The sequence below is a fragment of the Amphibalanus amphitrite genome, unplaced genomic scaffold (genome assembly GCF_019059575.1).
Source record: "Amphibalanus amphitrite isolate SeventyFive unplaced genomic scaffold, NRLGWU_Aamphi_draft 000030F_arrow, whole genome shotgun sequence".
In the NCBI taxonomy this organism is placed as follows: domain Eukaryota; kingdom Metazoa; phylum Arthropoda; class Thecostraca; order Balanomorpha; family Balanidae; genus Amphibalanus; species Amphibalanus amphitrite.
Window position 1 is genome coordinate 456752 of NW_024881526.1, and position 14808 is coordinate 471559.

The window sequence follows — 14808 nt, forward strand, 5'->3', positions numbered from 1 at the left end:
GCTGTAGGCCTGACAGCTCTTCCTGCGATTTTTTTTTTTTTGTCGAAAATGGCAGAGTATGAGGTCACTCTCAGTAGCGGCGAAACACCTTCATTTAAGGAGGGGGGGGGGCACTGCCGACTTTTGGGCCTTTTATTTCCATGCAACGCCCATAGGGCTAATGTTAAAATACCAAAAGCAAAGGGGGCACGGTGCCCCTGTACCCTTCCCGTTCCGCCGCCTATGGTCACTCTGACGTTATTTGTTGCCAACCTATCATAGCCTCTGGAAATATGTTTGGCCACAAAGTGTAAAATTGATGTTCGGAGGGGTCCGAAAAGTTTGGTGGTGATATCTGCAGCAGCTTAGGAGATATGTACGAAAAAGGACAGGGGGGCCGTTTCTCCCCCCCCCCCCGCCACGGGGCGCAGGTTATTGCTACCTATGGTATAGTTGAGTAGCAACAGACAAATATATATATATATATATATATATATATATATATATATATATATATATATATATATATATATATATATATATATATATATTTTGAGACGGGTTACACAGCACATTCGGGTGGACGCGCTTCGTCTAAATGACTTTATCGACACCCTCTTTTATTCATTTACTATTTAGATCATTTATGTAGACGAAACGCGTCCAACCGAATGTGCTGTGTAGTGTGTAGCCCGTCTCAATATATACTATGGTATAGTGTATGACACCCTTCTGTGTAAGGCTGTGCAAGATTATGCCAGCCGCTGAAATAGCAAACTGCATAGGAGTTGCTTGCGAAGCATAATGCCTTTCGATGCATTGCCATTCTTGCATCATAAGCACATTTGGATTTTGGACGCAATAGGTAGCTCAGAACTCTGATTGCCATTGCGTTCAAGTTTATTTTTAAGGCAGACACGCAAAGAAATGCAAACACAAACGATCTTACATACATCCGAATAAGAGATAAGTAGAAAACCGACAAGGAATCAACACAAGCAGTTTAACATTTCGACAAACGTTCGTTAGGTGATTTTTCAGTCCCCGTGTTTTCCTCGTGGCTTATCAGCAGTAAGAGCATCCTCCGTAGCCGCCTCCTTGTCCGAACTGTCCGCCAATACCAAAGCCGAGACGTCCGAAGTTGCCGAGACCTTGGAATCCGCTGTTGAAGGAGCCGAGGCCTCTGAACCCATTGTTGAAGCCGCCGAAGCCTCCGAAGTTGCTGAAACTACCTGCGCCGAAGGCTCCGAAGTTGCCTCCTCCGATGCCGCGTCCGTATGGGGAGTAGTAGTTGTTGCTGTGGTAGGGAGAAAAGCTGGCAGCAGCGACAGCCACCAGGGCGAGGAGGATGACCAGCTGAAACAAGATGCATGTCATCAGACCCACCAGCGCACAAAATGTTCCATTGCCTTACTTTCTACTAAAATCACGCCATTTCACACTGATTTAGCTGACATTTAGGCTCATCTAGTTCTGAAACCGCGACAACATAGCGTACCTATATCATCATGCTAACTAGTTTTTCATGGCTGAGGTTTTCCGGTTTTATCTAACAACAGGACGTTGAGGAGTTTCGAAAATAAGCTTGCATAATATTTTATGTCACAGTTGAGTAAAGATAAGAGGAACAGATATCTCAAAGCTAGTCAGGGACAGAGCTATAGAGTTAGAAAGATAATTCAAGGCTAAAATGACCTGGAAATAAGATGTTCGAGCATATCAAATTGATATAAGTTACTTGGCGCAGTCGAGGTCCCCAGTGATACGTTCCCTTGGCTTGGCTTTCCGTGCCTCTTGTTCGCCGGGCTTACCTTCATGTCGAGCTGGGGAAGTGTGCTGGAACTGTGTGATCGGCCGACAGGGATTGCGGAGTGACTGCCGAGGACAGCACGGGCCCTTTATACCCCAACTAAGCTCGCCATCCGGTGGCACCGGCGACACTAACGGTGGATTGCAGGCGGAAAGTTGTCAACTTCTCTCCGCAGTGACCAGATAAAATTGATGACGAACCCGTTTCGGCTCAGCTGCACCGCGCCCACGTGGCATCATGGCGTTGTCGATCGTGTCGTTTATTTGCACATGCTGAACAAATCGTAATGGACGGTATCATTTACACTTCGTCAAGGTATAACAAATAACATCCTCGCGTATAACACCTAACGTCATCGTCATCATCATCGTCATCATCATCATCATCATCATCATCATCATCATCATCATCATCATCATCATCATCACCATCACCATCACCACTAGCTAGCTATACCATCTAATGTTGATCCGTTTCTTCCAGCGTAAGTGATGGTGAATAATTTGCTTTTATCAACGTATGCAAAGCTGTTTTTTCTACATATGTATATCGAATTGCTGAATATTTTTTCTACATATGTAGACGAATTACTGTACGAGTATATCCATCTTTCTTTGCTTTGTAGTTGGTGCTCACTTCAAGATTGTTTATTTTCATCAGCAGAGTGATAGAAATACTCCATGACCTCAGTTTCCTGCGTCTGATAGTGTTGGCACTCACTGGTGACTGGGTAAGAAGGACGTGCACGACCAGATTGCTGACTTCTTATCATGTTTTCATGTCCAATGCCTAGTTCTGGGTTAAATGTGGAGCTCATGCTTTAGTGTAATTCGAGGCATGCTTTGTTAAATCGAAGCATTTATAAAAATTGGGGTGGATGCGGTTCAGTTTCAATGTGGACCCCACTATTACCTACTGGGAGTTCCTAAATGAACAATCGAATTTAAAAACTGCATGTGTATTTCAAGTAAGAAAGGAAGAAAACAAGGCAAATCAATGCCTATAATGCGCAATTAAAATTGTCAGTGCCACTTTGTGCGGTAGCGCCTGCTCCGTACTGACTGCTCACTTACGGCTTCAGAGGACGAATTACAGATGACCCTTTTTCGTCCCAGTCACAGCGGCCCGGCAGGTCTCGTACCGCACTAGGCGCACTGCGGACGTCACGGCCCTCTTGAACTCTTATAAGGTCCTGAGGAATGCTTTGAAATTTGAAACTTTTGTGTTCGAGAAAAATAATCTCGTTTACGCGTGGATCCAGTGGAAAGTTCACCTTGTTATTGAGCGAAATGTGATGAAGAAAATCATGCTCGTATATTAGTGTGCTCGAAGCTTCTCAAGAACCAGCTGATGTGCAACAACCGTGCCTGTTTGGCGACATACAACTTACCCTTCGCCAGCTGGGATCACAAGCTACCTTAGCTGATGCAGCAGTTTTATCAGCAATGCCCCCATCTTTATCGAAGCCCACTGGGCACTATAAAAAATTAGCCTTCTCCCAGGTGCAGGCGAGCTGAGTATGGTTCTCAAGTTCGGTGAGCTGAAGAACTTGAGTGATGAACGGCGGTTCTTCTGCCAGGAGTTTTTTTACCGAACACTCGAAATGTTCCCGGACCGAAGGCATTCCAGCACATTGTCAAACGCTGCGGGACCGAAGGCAAAGAGCACCCCTTGTTCCTAAAGGGCACAAGATCAACACCTGATGGACACGTGGACAGAGTATAAAGTTCTCTGAAGATCGTCTTTTTATTACATGACGTGTAACTGTTAAATGGCCACTGTAGAGTGGAAAGTTGCTAAATACATGAATGAATGAATAAATCGTCCAGGCTTCCACGTCCGTGGCGCTGCAGAGCAGCTGGGGGTGTTGCTTGGAAAAGTTTCAAAGATTCTTCGAAAGAAGCTAAAATGGGGATCGTACCGTGCCCACTCTACCACAGCGCTCAGAGTCAGAGCGCCGCTCTCCCCAAGCAACATGGAAGCCAGAGAGACCGCATGTTCGTTTTGGATAAAACATGAAGAAGACGGATTTGACAGAGATATTTGGACATATGAAAGGCGGTTTTCTCTGTATCAAGATCTAACCAAGAAGAGCCAAGAAGAACACAGTGCACTGGGCACCAGCAAATCCACACCCAGTCATTCCGTGCAAGAATTAAGCGTGATGGCGTGGGTGGGCAGGATCGACGGGAGGTGCCTGCATATTCGCTGGTTTGAGGGGTCAATTAACGGAGCGACGGAGCGACGTATCTAGACATGCTGGAGACGCTCATGTGTCCCGCCGTCCAGGCCGTAGCTACCCAAAGTGAGTACCAGTTGGAGCAGAACGGTGCGCCTTCTCACATAACGTCAGAAGTGATGTATTTTTAACGGCAAAGTTTGGTGATCGGCTGATCTCCCGCAAGGCTCAACATCAATGGCCATTGGCCATCGTACAGTTCCGTATAAGCGTGCCTCGATTTCAGCTTCTGGCCCCAAGCTCAAGAGGTAGTAGTTCATCGTAGCCTCAGAACTCGACTCAGTTGAAGGACGACGTGGAAGACTTCGCTCGCAACATCAGCGAGGATCAGCTGCGGCGGATGGCACGCCACACTCGGCTCCGAGCCGAGCTGTGCTGCGCGGAACAGGGTGGACACTTTGACCATTTGCTCTGAACATAAAATGAGCGTGATAGAAAGGTGTTTTGCGAAACATCAAATTTCCAACATTTGCCTTCGCGAGCGTATGTAGCCTTACTCCTCTGCAGTGATAAACGCCTGTGACCACACCTTAGGTACTTTCTCGAGACTCGAATAATTCTCATTCTTTAACCCGGCAGTTGCTGGGGTATTTCGCCACCCACCGTTTGCTGGAGGGGGGGGGGGGCGTTAAACACCCCCAGCCAATAACTCGAGAACCAATAGGCGCAGCGAAACGCACGAGGCGGCAAACGAAAGAACGCGACGAGACGCTTCAGATGAGTGCTTTACAGTTGAATTTTGAGGTCACAGGTCGGGTCAAGGTCAGGTCAAACACCTGAAATCGGGCTTTCAGTAGCATGAACTTCAGGACTTCGCAATGGGCGCCCCTCGTCATAAACTCTGTCAAAACGGGGGTCAGTCAAGCATAGGTCAGGGTCAAGGTCAGGTCAACCGGGTAGGCACATATCCCCGAAAATCAAAACTGATATTCGCAACCTGTGACACATGTTTTATGGGTAATTTTGGGCGTAGAACACGATTGTGACATTCATTTTATCATATGTGTATGTACGTGTTTGGTTCAAAAAGTTCAATTTAAGAAATGCATGTATCATGTGAAGTAGTCACGAGAAATTGCCAAGATTCAGTTCAAGATTTTGTAAAATGGGGCGTTTACGGCATGTCTGTATGTCTATTCTGTGATTTTATATGATTTTTTGAACATATGCCGTTTTTGGTCGAAGACTCAGAAATCATGACGTCACTAAAACCTCGATATCTCAAAAATTTTCCGACCGATCTTTTTGAAACATTGTCAGAATAAACTTCAATCGATTCCCTGGCCTACAGGTACCCAAATTTTGGCCGCCTACGGCGCGCCGTTTTCATGCTATGGCGCGGCGAAAAAAGTGGGGGCGTTTAACGCCCCCCCCCCCAAATAACTCGCGGGTTAATGGTCACCAGGTATAATAATGGAGAATCTGGTAAATTTGATGTTTGATGTGTCTTAAACCTTATCTGTGGCCTACACAGTTGCTGAGACAAAAATGTTTTTAATCTTGAGGTTCGTCTTGTTGACATTTCCTTTTCCCGTTCTACCGTTTTTCTACCCCAGTTCTACAAACATTAGATGAGGCGGCATCTCTCACCAACAAGTGTGGTCGGCAAAAATCCTCCAGCGCAGCACGGTGCAGGTTAAAGAAAGGTGAGTGCTATGATAGAATCATTATCTCACTTTGGAAACGATAAAAACCGAAAAACCAAATGTCAAAACTTTCAAAATCCAATCTTATTCTTTCTTCATTTGTTGGTTCAACTTGATTTGAAACATTTCATGCAAACCTTATCTGCGACAATAGATGCGTATTTGTGAATAGTCAACTACTATGGACGTCAAACCCCTTGAGGCCCCACTTTTTTGCGATAATTTTTAAATGCGTCAACTCTCGTTGACGGTATTCCGGCAATGTGTGTTTCAGAACCTGCCGAAACTTTTATTATTAAGGTATTTTGACGCCAAACGATTATGAAAGGTACTTCACATTCACTCGTAATGTTAAATTTCACGGAACGTATCTGCTGTTTGGGTAGAGGCTACGCGCTCATGGGGCGGAGCCACGTAATGACGTCAGCGCTAAGCTCCGCCCTACCCCTCCGGCGCTCCTTGCCCGGCGACCGGTCACTCGCGTCTCTCGCTCCATTCAGGCTTGATGGTGGGCGGTAGCTGGTAGCGGTAGCGGGCGCTGGTAGATGGCATTTAGAGCAGATGGCGCTGGTGGCGGGGCTCGAGTGTGGCCGAGCGCAAGCCTCTCCCCGGGCCTGAATTGACCTTAGCATTACGAGTGAATGAGAAGTACCTTCCATAATCGTTTGGCGTCAAAATACCTTAGTAATAAAAGCTTCGGCAGGTTCTGAAACATACATTGCCAGAATATTGTCAACGAAAGTTGACGCATTTAAAAATTATCGCAAAAAAGTGGGGCCTCAAGGGGTTTGACGTTCATAGTAGGATGGTGCATTTAACTTCGATTAATGACTTGTCGTATAAGGTGGGATATGACTAGGTAAAAAAGAGAAAATTCAAAATGAGGTGTCCGTGTGTTAATCCATCATCAGTTCAGCTAGGTAGTTTTTATTTGACAGAGAAGCACGGCCATAGGAACACAGTCAATGCACCATCACAAAACCCACATAAAGTAGCAATGAAGAGGTTATGGAACAGCCAGTCAACGCACCGACTACATACACATCGTTCGATTCCTTTTTATGCCGATTAGCAGTAGTATCCGTAGTGGCATCCGTATCTTCCCCTGCCGCCAAAGTTGCCGCGGAGTCCAAGGCCGAAGCTGCTGCCGAGTCCAAGGCCGAAGTTGCTGCCGAGTCCAAGGCCGAAGTTGCTGCCGAGTCCAAGGCCGAAGTTGCTGCCGAGGCCAAGGCCGAAGGCACTGTTGATTCCACCAAAGCCGTGGCCAAAGTTTCCGCTGAATCCGTGGCCGAAGCTGCCGAAGTTTCCGAAGCCATTGCTAAAGCCATTCAGACCACCGAAGGCGCTCAGTCCACCGAAGCTGTTCAGTCCACCGAAGCTATTCAGTCCACCGAAGCTGTTCAGGCCACCGAGGCCGCTCAGGGCACGGAAGCCACCCCGGTGGTAAGGGTAGTAGTAGTTGTTTTTGTAGTAGTAGTAGGGGGAGAAGCTGGCAGCGGCAGCAGCCACCAGGGTGAGGAGGATGACCAGCTGAAAAAGAAAATAGACGTTACATGTTTTCTGTAATACACACAACTGCACACAAAGTTAATTAACCCGCGCCGGGCCGGTGCTCTGAGATTCCGCGCCGGGCCGGGGGGAGTCTGAACACCCCCCCCCCCTTCTAACACGGCTCCTGGGCCACGTAGCGACACGCGGTAAGCGGCAATCGAAAGAACGTCCAAAATAAGGACGAAAACACTTCGGTCATTTTTTGGGTCAGGTCAAAGGTCAGGTCACCAGAGGTCACCAAAGGTAAAATGTTGACTATTTCAACATTTTGGAAATTGCCAGCGGCTATCTCGGGAACCGATAGAGCTACAGCGCCGCGGAAAAGCGCATTCGATAGCCCTTTTACAGGCCTTTCTGATTAATGCTCTCAGATTTGACCTCAGGTCAACGGTTTAGCCTCCAGAGGGCAAAAACTCCAAAAATAGCCGTTTTTACGAAAAACGTTTTTTCGGCGATAACTATGACTCAAAAGAGCCATGACATTACTTTTGCCAGCATCGTGTTCCTCTCGTCGAGACGCGTCGAATGAACTATAATTTGACCTTGAAAGGTCAATTTGAAAATTTGACCTCAGGTCAAGGTCATGACCTGACCGAAAAAGGTCATGTTGCATATCAGTCGATCCGCAACGTCGAGCCGAACACATCTAAGGCGTGCAAATGTGAACAGACTGGTGAATCACAAATTTTATTTTTCACGGCACTTGTTCAGTGTCAGTGCACGTTACCTTCATGGTGACGTTGAAGTGAAGGTTCTGGAGCTGTGCTGCCGCTATCTTTGGACTGTGATGATAGAGTGAATGATGGAAACACCGAAACGCTTTTATATCAGAACTGGGCTCGATACAGGAAAATGTTTAGGTACAGCAATGGTTGTGTCAAACGGCATCGTCATCACTGGCCGTGTTCTTAGCTAAGCACGTTCCCAGAAAGACATATGCTTTAAAGTTTTAAACACCGGTCATTGCATGCTGCTCAGGTGTCAGCACATGTTAAGAAAACAACCAACAATTTCCTTCTCAGGTAGAAGCAAGCGTGACAAGGAGATTGGTGATAACTGAAAATTTATTGCATTTCATTTTTTGAAAGGAGCTCTGCTTTACGGCCCTGTATATAACTGTTTATACTTTATAGGGTGTCGCAGAACATGTGCTTTTAAACATGCGTTTACTGTTAAAAAAGTGTAATTGCACTCGATTCTAATGAGATACGGGAACAGCCATACGGCCATACGCTTGATTTTTAAACTTGGAAAGGTTCTTACTATACCGATGTGATCCCTGGTACATTGCCTTTTATTTCCACTGCGTTTCATTTCCAAATGCGTTCACACGTGGGAGATATTAACAAAACTTTGAACCTATGCATATTGGCCACTTTGCCTCATACCCTGGGGTAAAGCGGCCACCGGCGTCTTCTCAAGTCCAGGTATGATTCATGATGCAACGGAATAGTTGCATCATGTACGACAAGGGTATTTGATGGTGACAAGGTTTAACCCTCGCATGTGTGCGGCGTTTGCCAGCTTCTAATGTGTAGGGGGGGGGGTCGGTTGGACCCCCCCCTTGCCGTTTGGCCCCTGATCGAGCTAGAGCTTCGCGGAAAAAACGAGCGTATTGCCCGTGACGAGAGGAAGCCGATGATACCCAATTTTAAGGTCCTAGGTCATTGGTTGACCTTCCGGGTCAGGTCAATGACCCAAAGTCGGGAAAATCGGGACCTGTTAAAAAGTCGTAAAGTGTGGCTGCTAAGGGGTTTTTCGGGGTGCTGATCACGAATATCGTGTTAGTTTTGATCACAGATGATGTCTTGAAGCATTTAGACCAGGTCGGGTCAGGTCAGGTCAGGTCAACCAGTAGGCGTCGTGACGGGTATTCGTAGTACGTGTCAACCGCCTCTGACAGCTTCGTAACATGTTACGAAGTCACCAAAACTACTTCGTAAATGTTCAAATGGTTGCTAAATTCGAATTCAGCTCCAAAAACTAGCCTAGAAACATGTAAAACTCGAAAAAGTGACCCGAGGTCACCCGAGGTCACCAAAGGTCAATGACCTGACCTGACCTTCAGGTGACCTTGACACACACGGGAGTAACATCAAATCACATGTTTGAACGTTTGAAACCACGAAAAGCTTGCAAACACGCGGCTAGTGCGAGCCGACATACGCGAAATCGCGATTCCGGCCAAACATGGTCTCGGAAAAGAGGTCACAGGTCAAAGGTCATTTGGGTCAGGGTCATGAAATTTTCAGGGTAGGTGTAAAATTGATCAATGCGAGGGTACTGAAAGTTTCGTCCCGATCGGCCGCTTTTTACGCGAGTTATTCGCGAAAAACCATGGGGGGGGGTCCATCCGACCCCCCCCTACACATGCGAGGGTTAAGCGAGGATGGATGTTTACTTTGTCATCTTCCAACCTGTAGGTAATCACTAGAAAGGATTTTCATGGAAAACATTTTATTGCATTATTTGGTAACTCATATAACCGAAAAGTGGCCAAGATGAACGCATGACGGCACATTTGAACATAAATGATGTTTTTTATCCAGATGGAAACAACTTATGGCCTATTAGGGGCTGGTCACTTCGCCCCGGCCACTGTGCCCCACGCATACCGTCCGAGACAAAAATATTCCAGGGTAAAAAAGCATTAACCCTCGCACGACCAGGCCATTTCTCATAACACGAACGACCAGGGGGGGGGGGGGTGTTACGACCCCGCTGGTGTTTCGAAACGGAAGGTCGTAGAGCTTAGCGGAAAAAACCAACGGATTGCTCTCAACGAGATCTCGCGATTGGTGGTATATTTTTTGGTCCTAGGTCAACATTTGACCTACTTTTGACCGGTCAAAGGTCAAATTTTCGGAAAAATAGACTTTTTTCAACTTTCCGCGGCGATTGCGGCAAAACGGTGGGAGATATCGACTTGAAACCTTCACTATCGTGTTCCTTGATCAATTCTCTATCGTTTGGTATGTATTTCGTTTCCCTAGCTCTAAAAATGGCGCGTTGGGAGCGCCGGAAGTCGGCAAGGTCACAGTCGGCGGCAGAAATTCGAAAAATCAAAATTTTTGATTTTTGATTTTGAAATTTAAATTTTTGAAATCTGATTGTATTTTTGGATTTGGAAGGTCCATTTCCTCCTTATAGAAGCTAATATTGCTGCATATTCCCATTGAGGTGACAAGAATTAGCAAAATAGTGGTTCGGGCGCTTTTCAAAAATAGTACCGGACGCTGTTCCTCTTATGACGTCATAACTCCGTGACCTGACCTGACCCGGTCAATTTTCTTGCACCACACGATAGCCAATGCTTGCCCCAACATGCATGGGAAGTTTCATCATGATCCATCAAACAATGTGGGTATCACCGGCAGAAAACCTAGGGATTCGGCGCACACGTTTGGTAACTGTCGGCCGGAGGCTGTACCTCTTATGACGTCATAACTCCGTGACCTGACATGACCCGATCAATTTTTTTCGGCAAAAGATGCGCAAAGGTTGCCCCAGAGGGTATTGAAAATTTCAGCCCGCTACGACAAGCCGTTTAGCGTGCACTTCGAAAAAACCTCAGGGGGGGGTGATACAACCCCCCCCCCTAGGCGTTCTAGGGTTAAAATTGGTGGAAGACATGTACTTTAACCACGCAATGCATGAACAAGAACGCTTATAAAATTTCTAAACGGTTATGGAATAAAATAACATTTAAAAATTGTAAACATAGTTAGTAACCTGGCGAGCAATGTTTTTCCGTGTTTCACAGAACAATGGCGATGGGCCTGAAACCCCGGTCTGGCTCATTCGAACGACCGCGAAGAGAAGTATAATTGGAAACCATAAATTGGAACTGACGCCAGCTGTGGAGGGCTCAAACGATGGGTGGCCGCTTTGCCTCGGGTGGTCACTTTGCCCCACTGTCCCCTACTTCGCATCAGGCGTCGGGATTCGGAGACAACGAAACAGTGGTGCAAGCATTATTTCTCGGGCTTTGAGAAAATGCTTAATGACCTGGGAATATGTGATTCGATCACCATGGCCCATGCGATCATAGATCCAACATATGTTTCCCTGTGTGATCAGACGGGATCGATACATCCTAAATTTTAGCTTGCCTTGGTTGGGACTCACCCTGGTCGCAGATTCAACACCCGAATCGTATGCATGTCAGCCACTCAAGCAGTCGCCCTGGTGGGAATGTAAGTACCCATACTACCGGCTGCCTGGTGAGTGACTCTGACCGGACATGGGGGTGTGACCAATTAGATGTAGGCATGACATGATTATTATCTCATTCTACTTGATTATTGAATCAGCGTGATTAAGCCGTAGTCGCCACGCTATACATATGTGGGAGGCTTTTGATGTCAATGACTCAATACAATACATACATGCATACAAACATAAACAAAACTACCTACAAAGTCTACTTTTATGTTCTTGTATATACCAAACAGTGGAGCTGCTGAGGCTTTGTTGCTATTTCGTCAGATATCACTCCCTTTAAAGGGACTATCCCACCTTTAACATGGGGTTTGAGTTGAGATAGCCAAGTTTGCGGCGAGGTTCAGAAACCACTATCTATCTAGGTTGCAACCCCCGCGGCCTCTTGGTGTTGAAGAAATTCGTTCCCTTCATTTGAAAATGGGCCTTGTGCAAGGCCCTATCTTCAACATGGAGCGACCGTTAGTGTGACGTCACCTCGTTTAGTCATTCTGATTTAAATGGGTTTGTTCGTTGAAAAATCGCTTAAAACTTGGTCTGAACTTTGTTGTGGTGCCTACAGAGTAAAAAGAATCAGCTTTATGACAGTAATGTGGCCTGGGGAAGGAGGTAATTTTGGGCTTTGACGTCACATATTTGAAAGTTTGTGTTTGGAATATGGGAAGCTTAAGATGTGTAATGAAAAATAAATGCCAGAACCGTGTTCCTGGTCATCCAATCTATAAAGTCGGGCACAATTTAACTGGTTTTAACAACATTTTAGAAGGTGGGATAGTCCCTTTAACCACTTCTCCCAGGTTCCATTAGTTATCGAGTATATCGTCCAGTCCCGGACCGTCCCTCCAATCAGGGTCTCTCGAAGGGCGAATTCGATGTCCGCGGCGGCCGGCGACACTTTTCAGACATCTTTCTGCATTATACTAGTTCAGTGTGGACGCGCGACTCCAACCATGTGCGGATCAAATGTAAGCTTTTACATAAAAGCGTCTGTAGGTAGGTACAACGTTGATAATTGATATCTTTGGAAACACGCTTCATCAGAAACACGCTGTGATGTTTTCGTTACGTGGATGAAAAAGTTGATTAGGTATGAAATGTTTAATTGTGAGCCCTTTTTCCATCGAACAACCATTTCCAGCAACTGTTTCCGACATAATGATATTTTGCGACGAAGAATGCATGGATTGAACAATCGTATGGTAAATAATATTTTCGCCCATTCGAACGACGTCAGCAAAACACTAATGACCAAATATTCTTCGAAACATTCAATAAAAAGATTGACATGGCATATAAAACATTTTAGAAAAGCATGTACTAACAAAGCATTGTGTAGATGAAATATGAACGCCATAAGAGGATATCGAGAATGAATACCGGTCTATGTAGTGTCTAATAACCATGTCATGGCTGATGTGTACCCCAACACAGAACAAATGTGCGACTTTGGGTGCGCTGTACAAATGAGACAAGTTAAAAAAAGAATTGAAAACATACAAATAAATGTGTTTACAGAGTCGTGCCTCACAGAAAAGACGGACAAGTGTAGCAAGTTGTTTTGGATCTAGTTAGGTTTAATCTTGTTTTGATCAGTTTTCCTGTCTCGAACTCAGTGCTGGTAGGTATAAAAGCGTTTCGCTCTTTCCAGCATTCACTTCACTATTATATCACAGTCTAAAGACAGCGGCAGCACAGCTCCTTCTTTTCAATATCACCATGAAGGTAAACATACAGCATCTCTGATACGGTTGTAACAAACAGGAAAACCACCTAGATCTCTCGATCCATTCCGGCTCATTCATTTAGTTGTTGTCAGCCGTAGTGGATGCAATACGGCAAAATGAAAGTGTTTTCTGTTTTCATTTTATTCCGCAATTCCGTTTATCTTTATTTCGTCTCACCGTTACAATTGCCTGTAATGATCGATTTATGATAATTCTTTTGCTCATTTAGCTCTCAAATAAATATCAGCAAAATGCCACTATGATTTCTATCACGAACGGTTCTAGGATAAGAGAGGCGACGGAGAGACTGATGTTTTTGTTTTCTTTCAGCTGGTTATCCTCATCACCTTGGTGGCTGCTGCCGCTGCTGGTTTCTCCTCCTACAGCTACCCGTACCACCGGGGCTTCAGTGGCCTGAACGGCTTTGGCAACATCGGAAGCAGCTTCGGCCTTCGCAGCGGCCTCGGCCTCGGTCAAAGATTTGGCAGCGGCATTGGGCTTGGTCGCGGAATCGGTGGCTTCGCTGGAATCGGTAGCAGACTCGGCCTTGGATTCGGCAGCAGCTTTGGCCACGGCTTCAATAGCCTGAGCGGCCTCGGAGGCCTGAACAGCTTCGGAGGCCTGAACAGCTTCGGTGGCCTGAGCAGCTTCGGTGGACTGAATAGCTTCGGTGGACTGAATAGCTTCGGTGGACTGAACAGCTTCGGTGGACTGAGCGCCTTCGGTGGCCTGAATGGCTTTGGCAATGGCTTCGGCAACTTCGGACTTGGCTTTGGCAGCAACTTTGGCGGCAGACTCGGCAGCAACTTTGGCGGCAGGGGAAGGTACGGATGTCGTTACGGATACCACTGCTAACCATTAAATCTTATCGCGTGATATAGCTCGATTGGAATCGCTAGTTTACATTGACAATCCATTGAACCACAGATTAAGTGTGACGTAACTACTGCGTGTGCTATCGGTTGTTTGTGTGTGTGATTGTGAGTGAACCGAATAAGTGATTGTATGAATGCGTTTAACTTGCAAATAAAATTTCATCTCGAACTTGTGAAGTGTTCAAAAAGTTCGTGAATCATGTTTATCGATTAATGAGTGGACAACTCATATTACCTTACGATGATGACTAGAAGAGCGTTGCAATGCAAGCGCTACCTATTTGGTACCTACTGGCCGTTTTCACGACGGAATAGCAGGCATCTATTTAATCCCCATTTGATCCTTTGGTTCCTCAGGAATTTTAGTAGTTCTTTTTAGTAGGTTCCCCAGCTTTCGAATGAATGGTGCGTTAGTTTGCTATTTATCTATTAAATATCACATCGATTTACTTTATCTAAGGATTTATCACTAATAACAACATAAAGCGTAAGCACAATTATAAAATTATGAAATTAGTAAATACTAGTACAATAGTTAAAAAAAGATACTGAGTTGCCAGGCTACAAAGAATATATTCATTTATGGCGCACGACAGACATTTAGAAAGCAGCGCCCTGTTTTATTGCACGCTGCTAGCCGCTTCCATTGGGTTTTGCAGGCCGACGTCATTGGTCGTTACACGTATGATGTCACGCGACTTGTGGCCTGTCACGGCTCTTTAATGATCTCCACTAAATGAATGCAACAATGGCCTTTTAAGTT

At 45.7% G+C, this 14808-nt stretch overlaps 3 protein-coding genes across 3 annotated transcripts; 1 reads left to right on the forward strand and 2 right to left on the reverse strand.

Annotated features, from left to right (window-relative positions):
• Positions 1 to 819: 819 nt before the first annotated feature.
• On the reverse strand, positions 820 to 1975 carry LOC122366745 (keratin-associated protein 19-2-like). Its single transcript, XM_043339289.1, has 2 exons — positions 1791 to 1975; positions 820 to 1335 (listed from the first exon to the last, which is right to left on the reverse strand). The coding sequence occupies exons 1-2, from the start codon at positions 1794 to 1796 to the stop codon at positions 1045 to 1047; spliced, it is 297 nt and encodes a 98-aa protein (XP_043195224.1). The 5' UTR covers positions 1797 to 1975; the 3' UTR covers positions 820 to 1044.
• A 4613-nt stretch (positions 1976 to 6588) lies between these two features.
• LOC122366698 (glycine-rich cell wall structural protein 1-like) lies at positions 6589 to 8009 on the reverse strand. Its single transcript, XM_043339218.1, has 2 exons — positions 7953 to 8009; positions 6589 to 7204 (listed from the first exon to the last, which is right to left on the reverse strand). Exons 1-2 carry the CDS (start codon positions 7956 to 7958, stop codon positions 6743 to 6745), a joined length of 468 nt encoding a protein of 155 aa, XP_043195153.1. The 5' UTR covers positions 7959 to 8009; the 3' UTR covers positions 6589 to 6742.
• Positions 8010 to 13117: 5108 nt separating this feature from the next.
• LOC122366680 (keratin, type II cytoskeletal 2 epidermal-like) lies at positions 13118 to 14201 on the forward strand. Its single transcript, XM_043339195.1, has 2 exons — positions 13118 to 13168; positions 13501 to 14201. Exons 1-2 carry the CDS (start codon positions 13163 to 13165, stop codon positions 14023 to 14025), a joined length of 531 nt encoding a protein of 176 aa, XP_043195130.1. The 5' UTR covers positions 13118 to 13162; the 3' UTR covers positions 14026 to 14201.
• Positions 14202 to 14808: the final 607 nt, after the last annotated feature.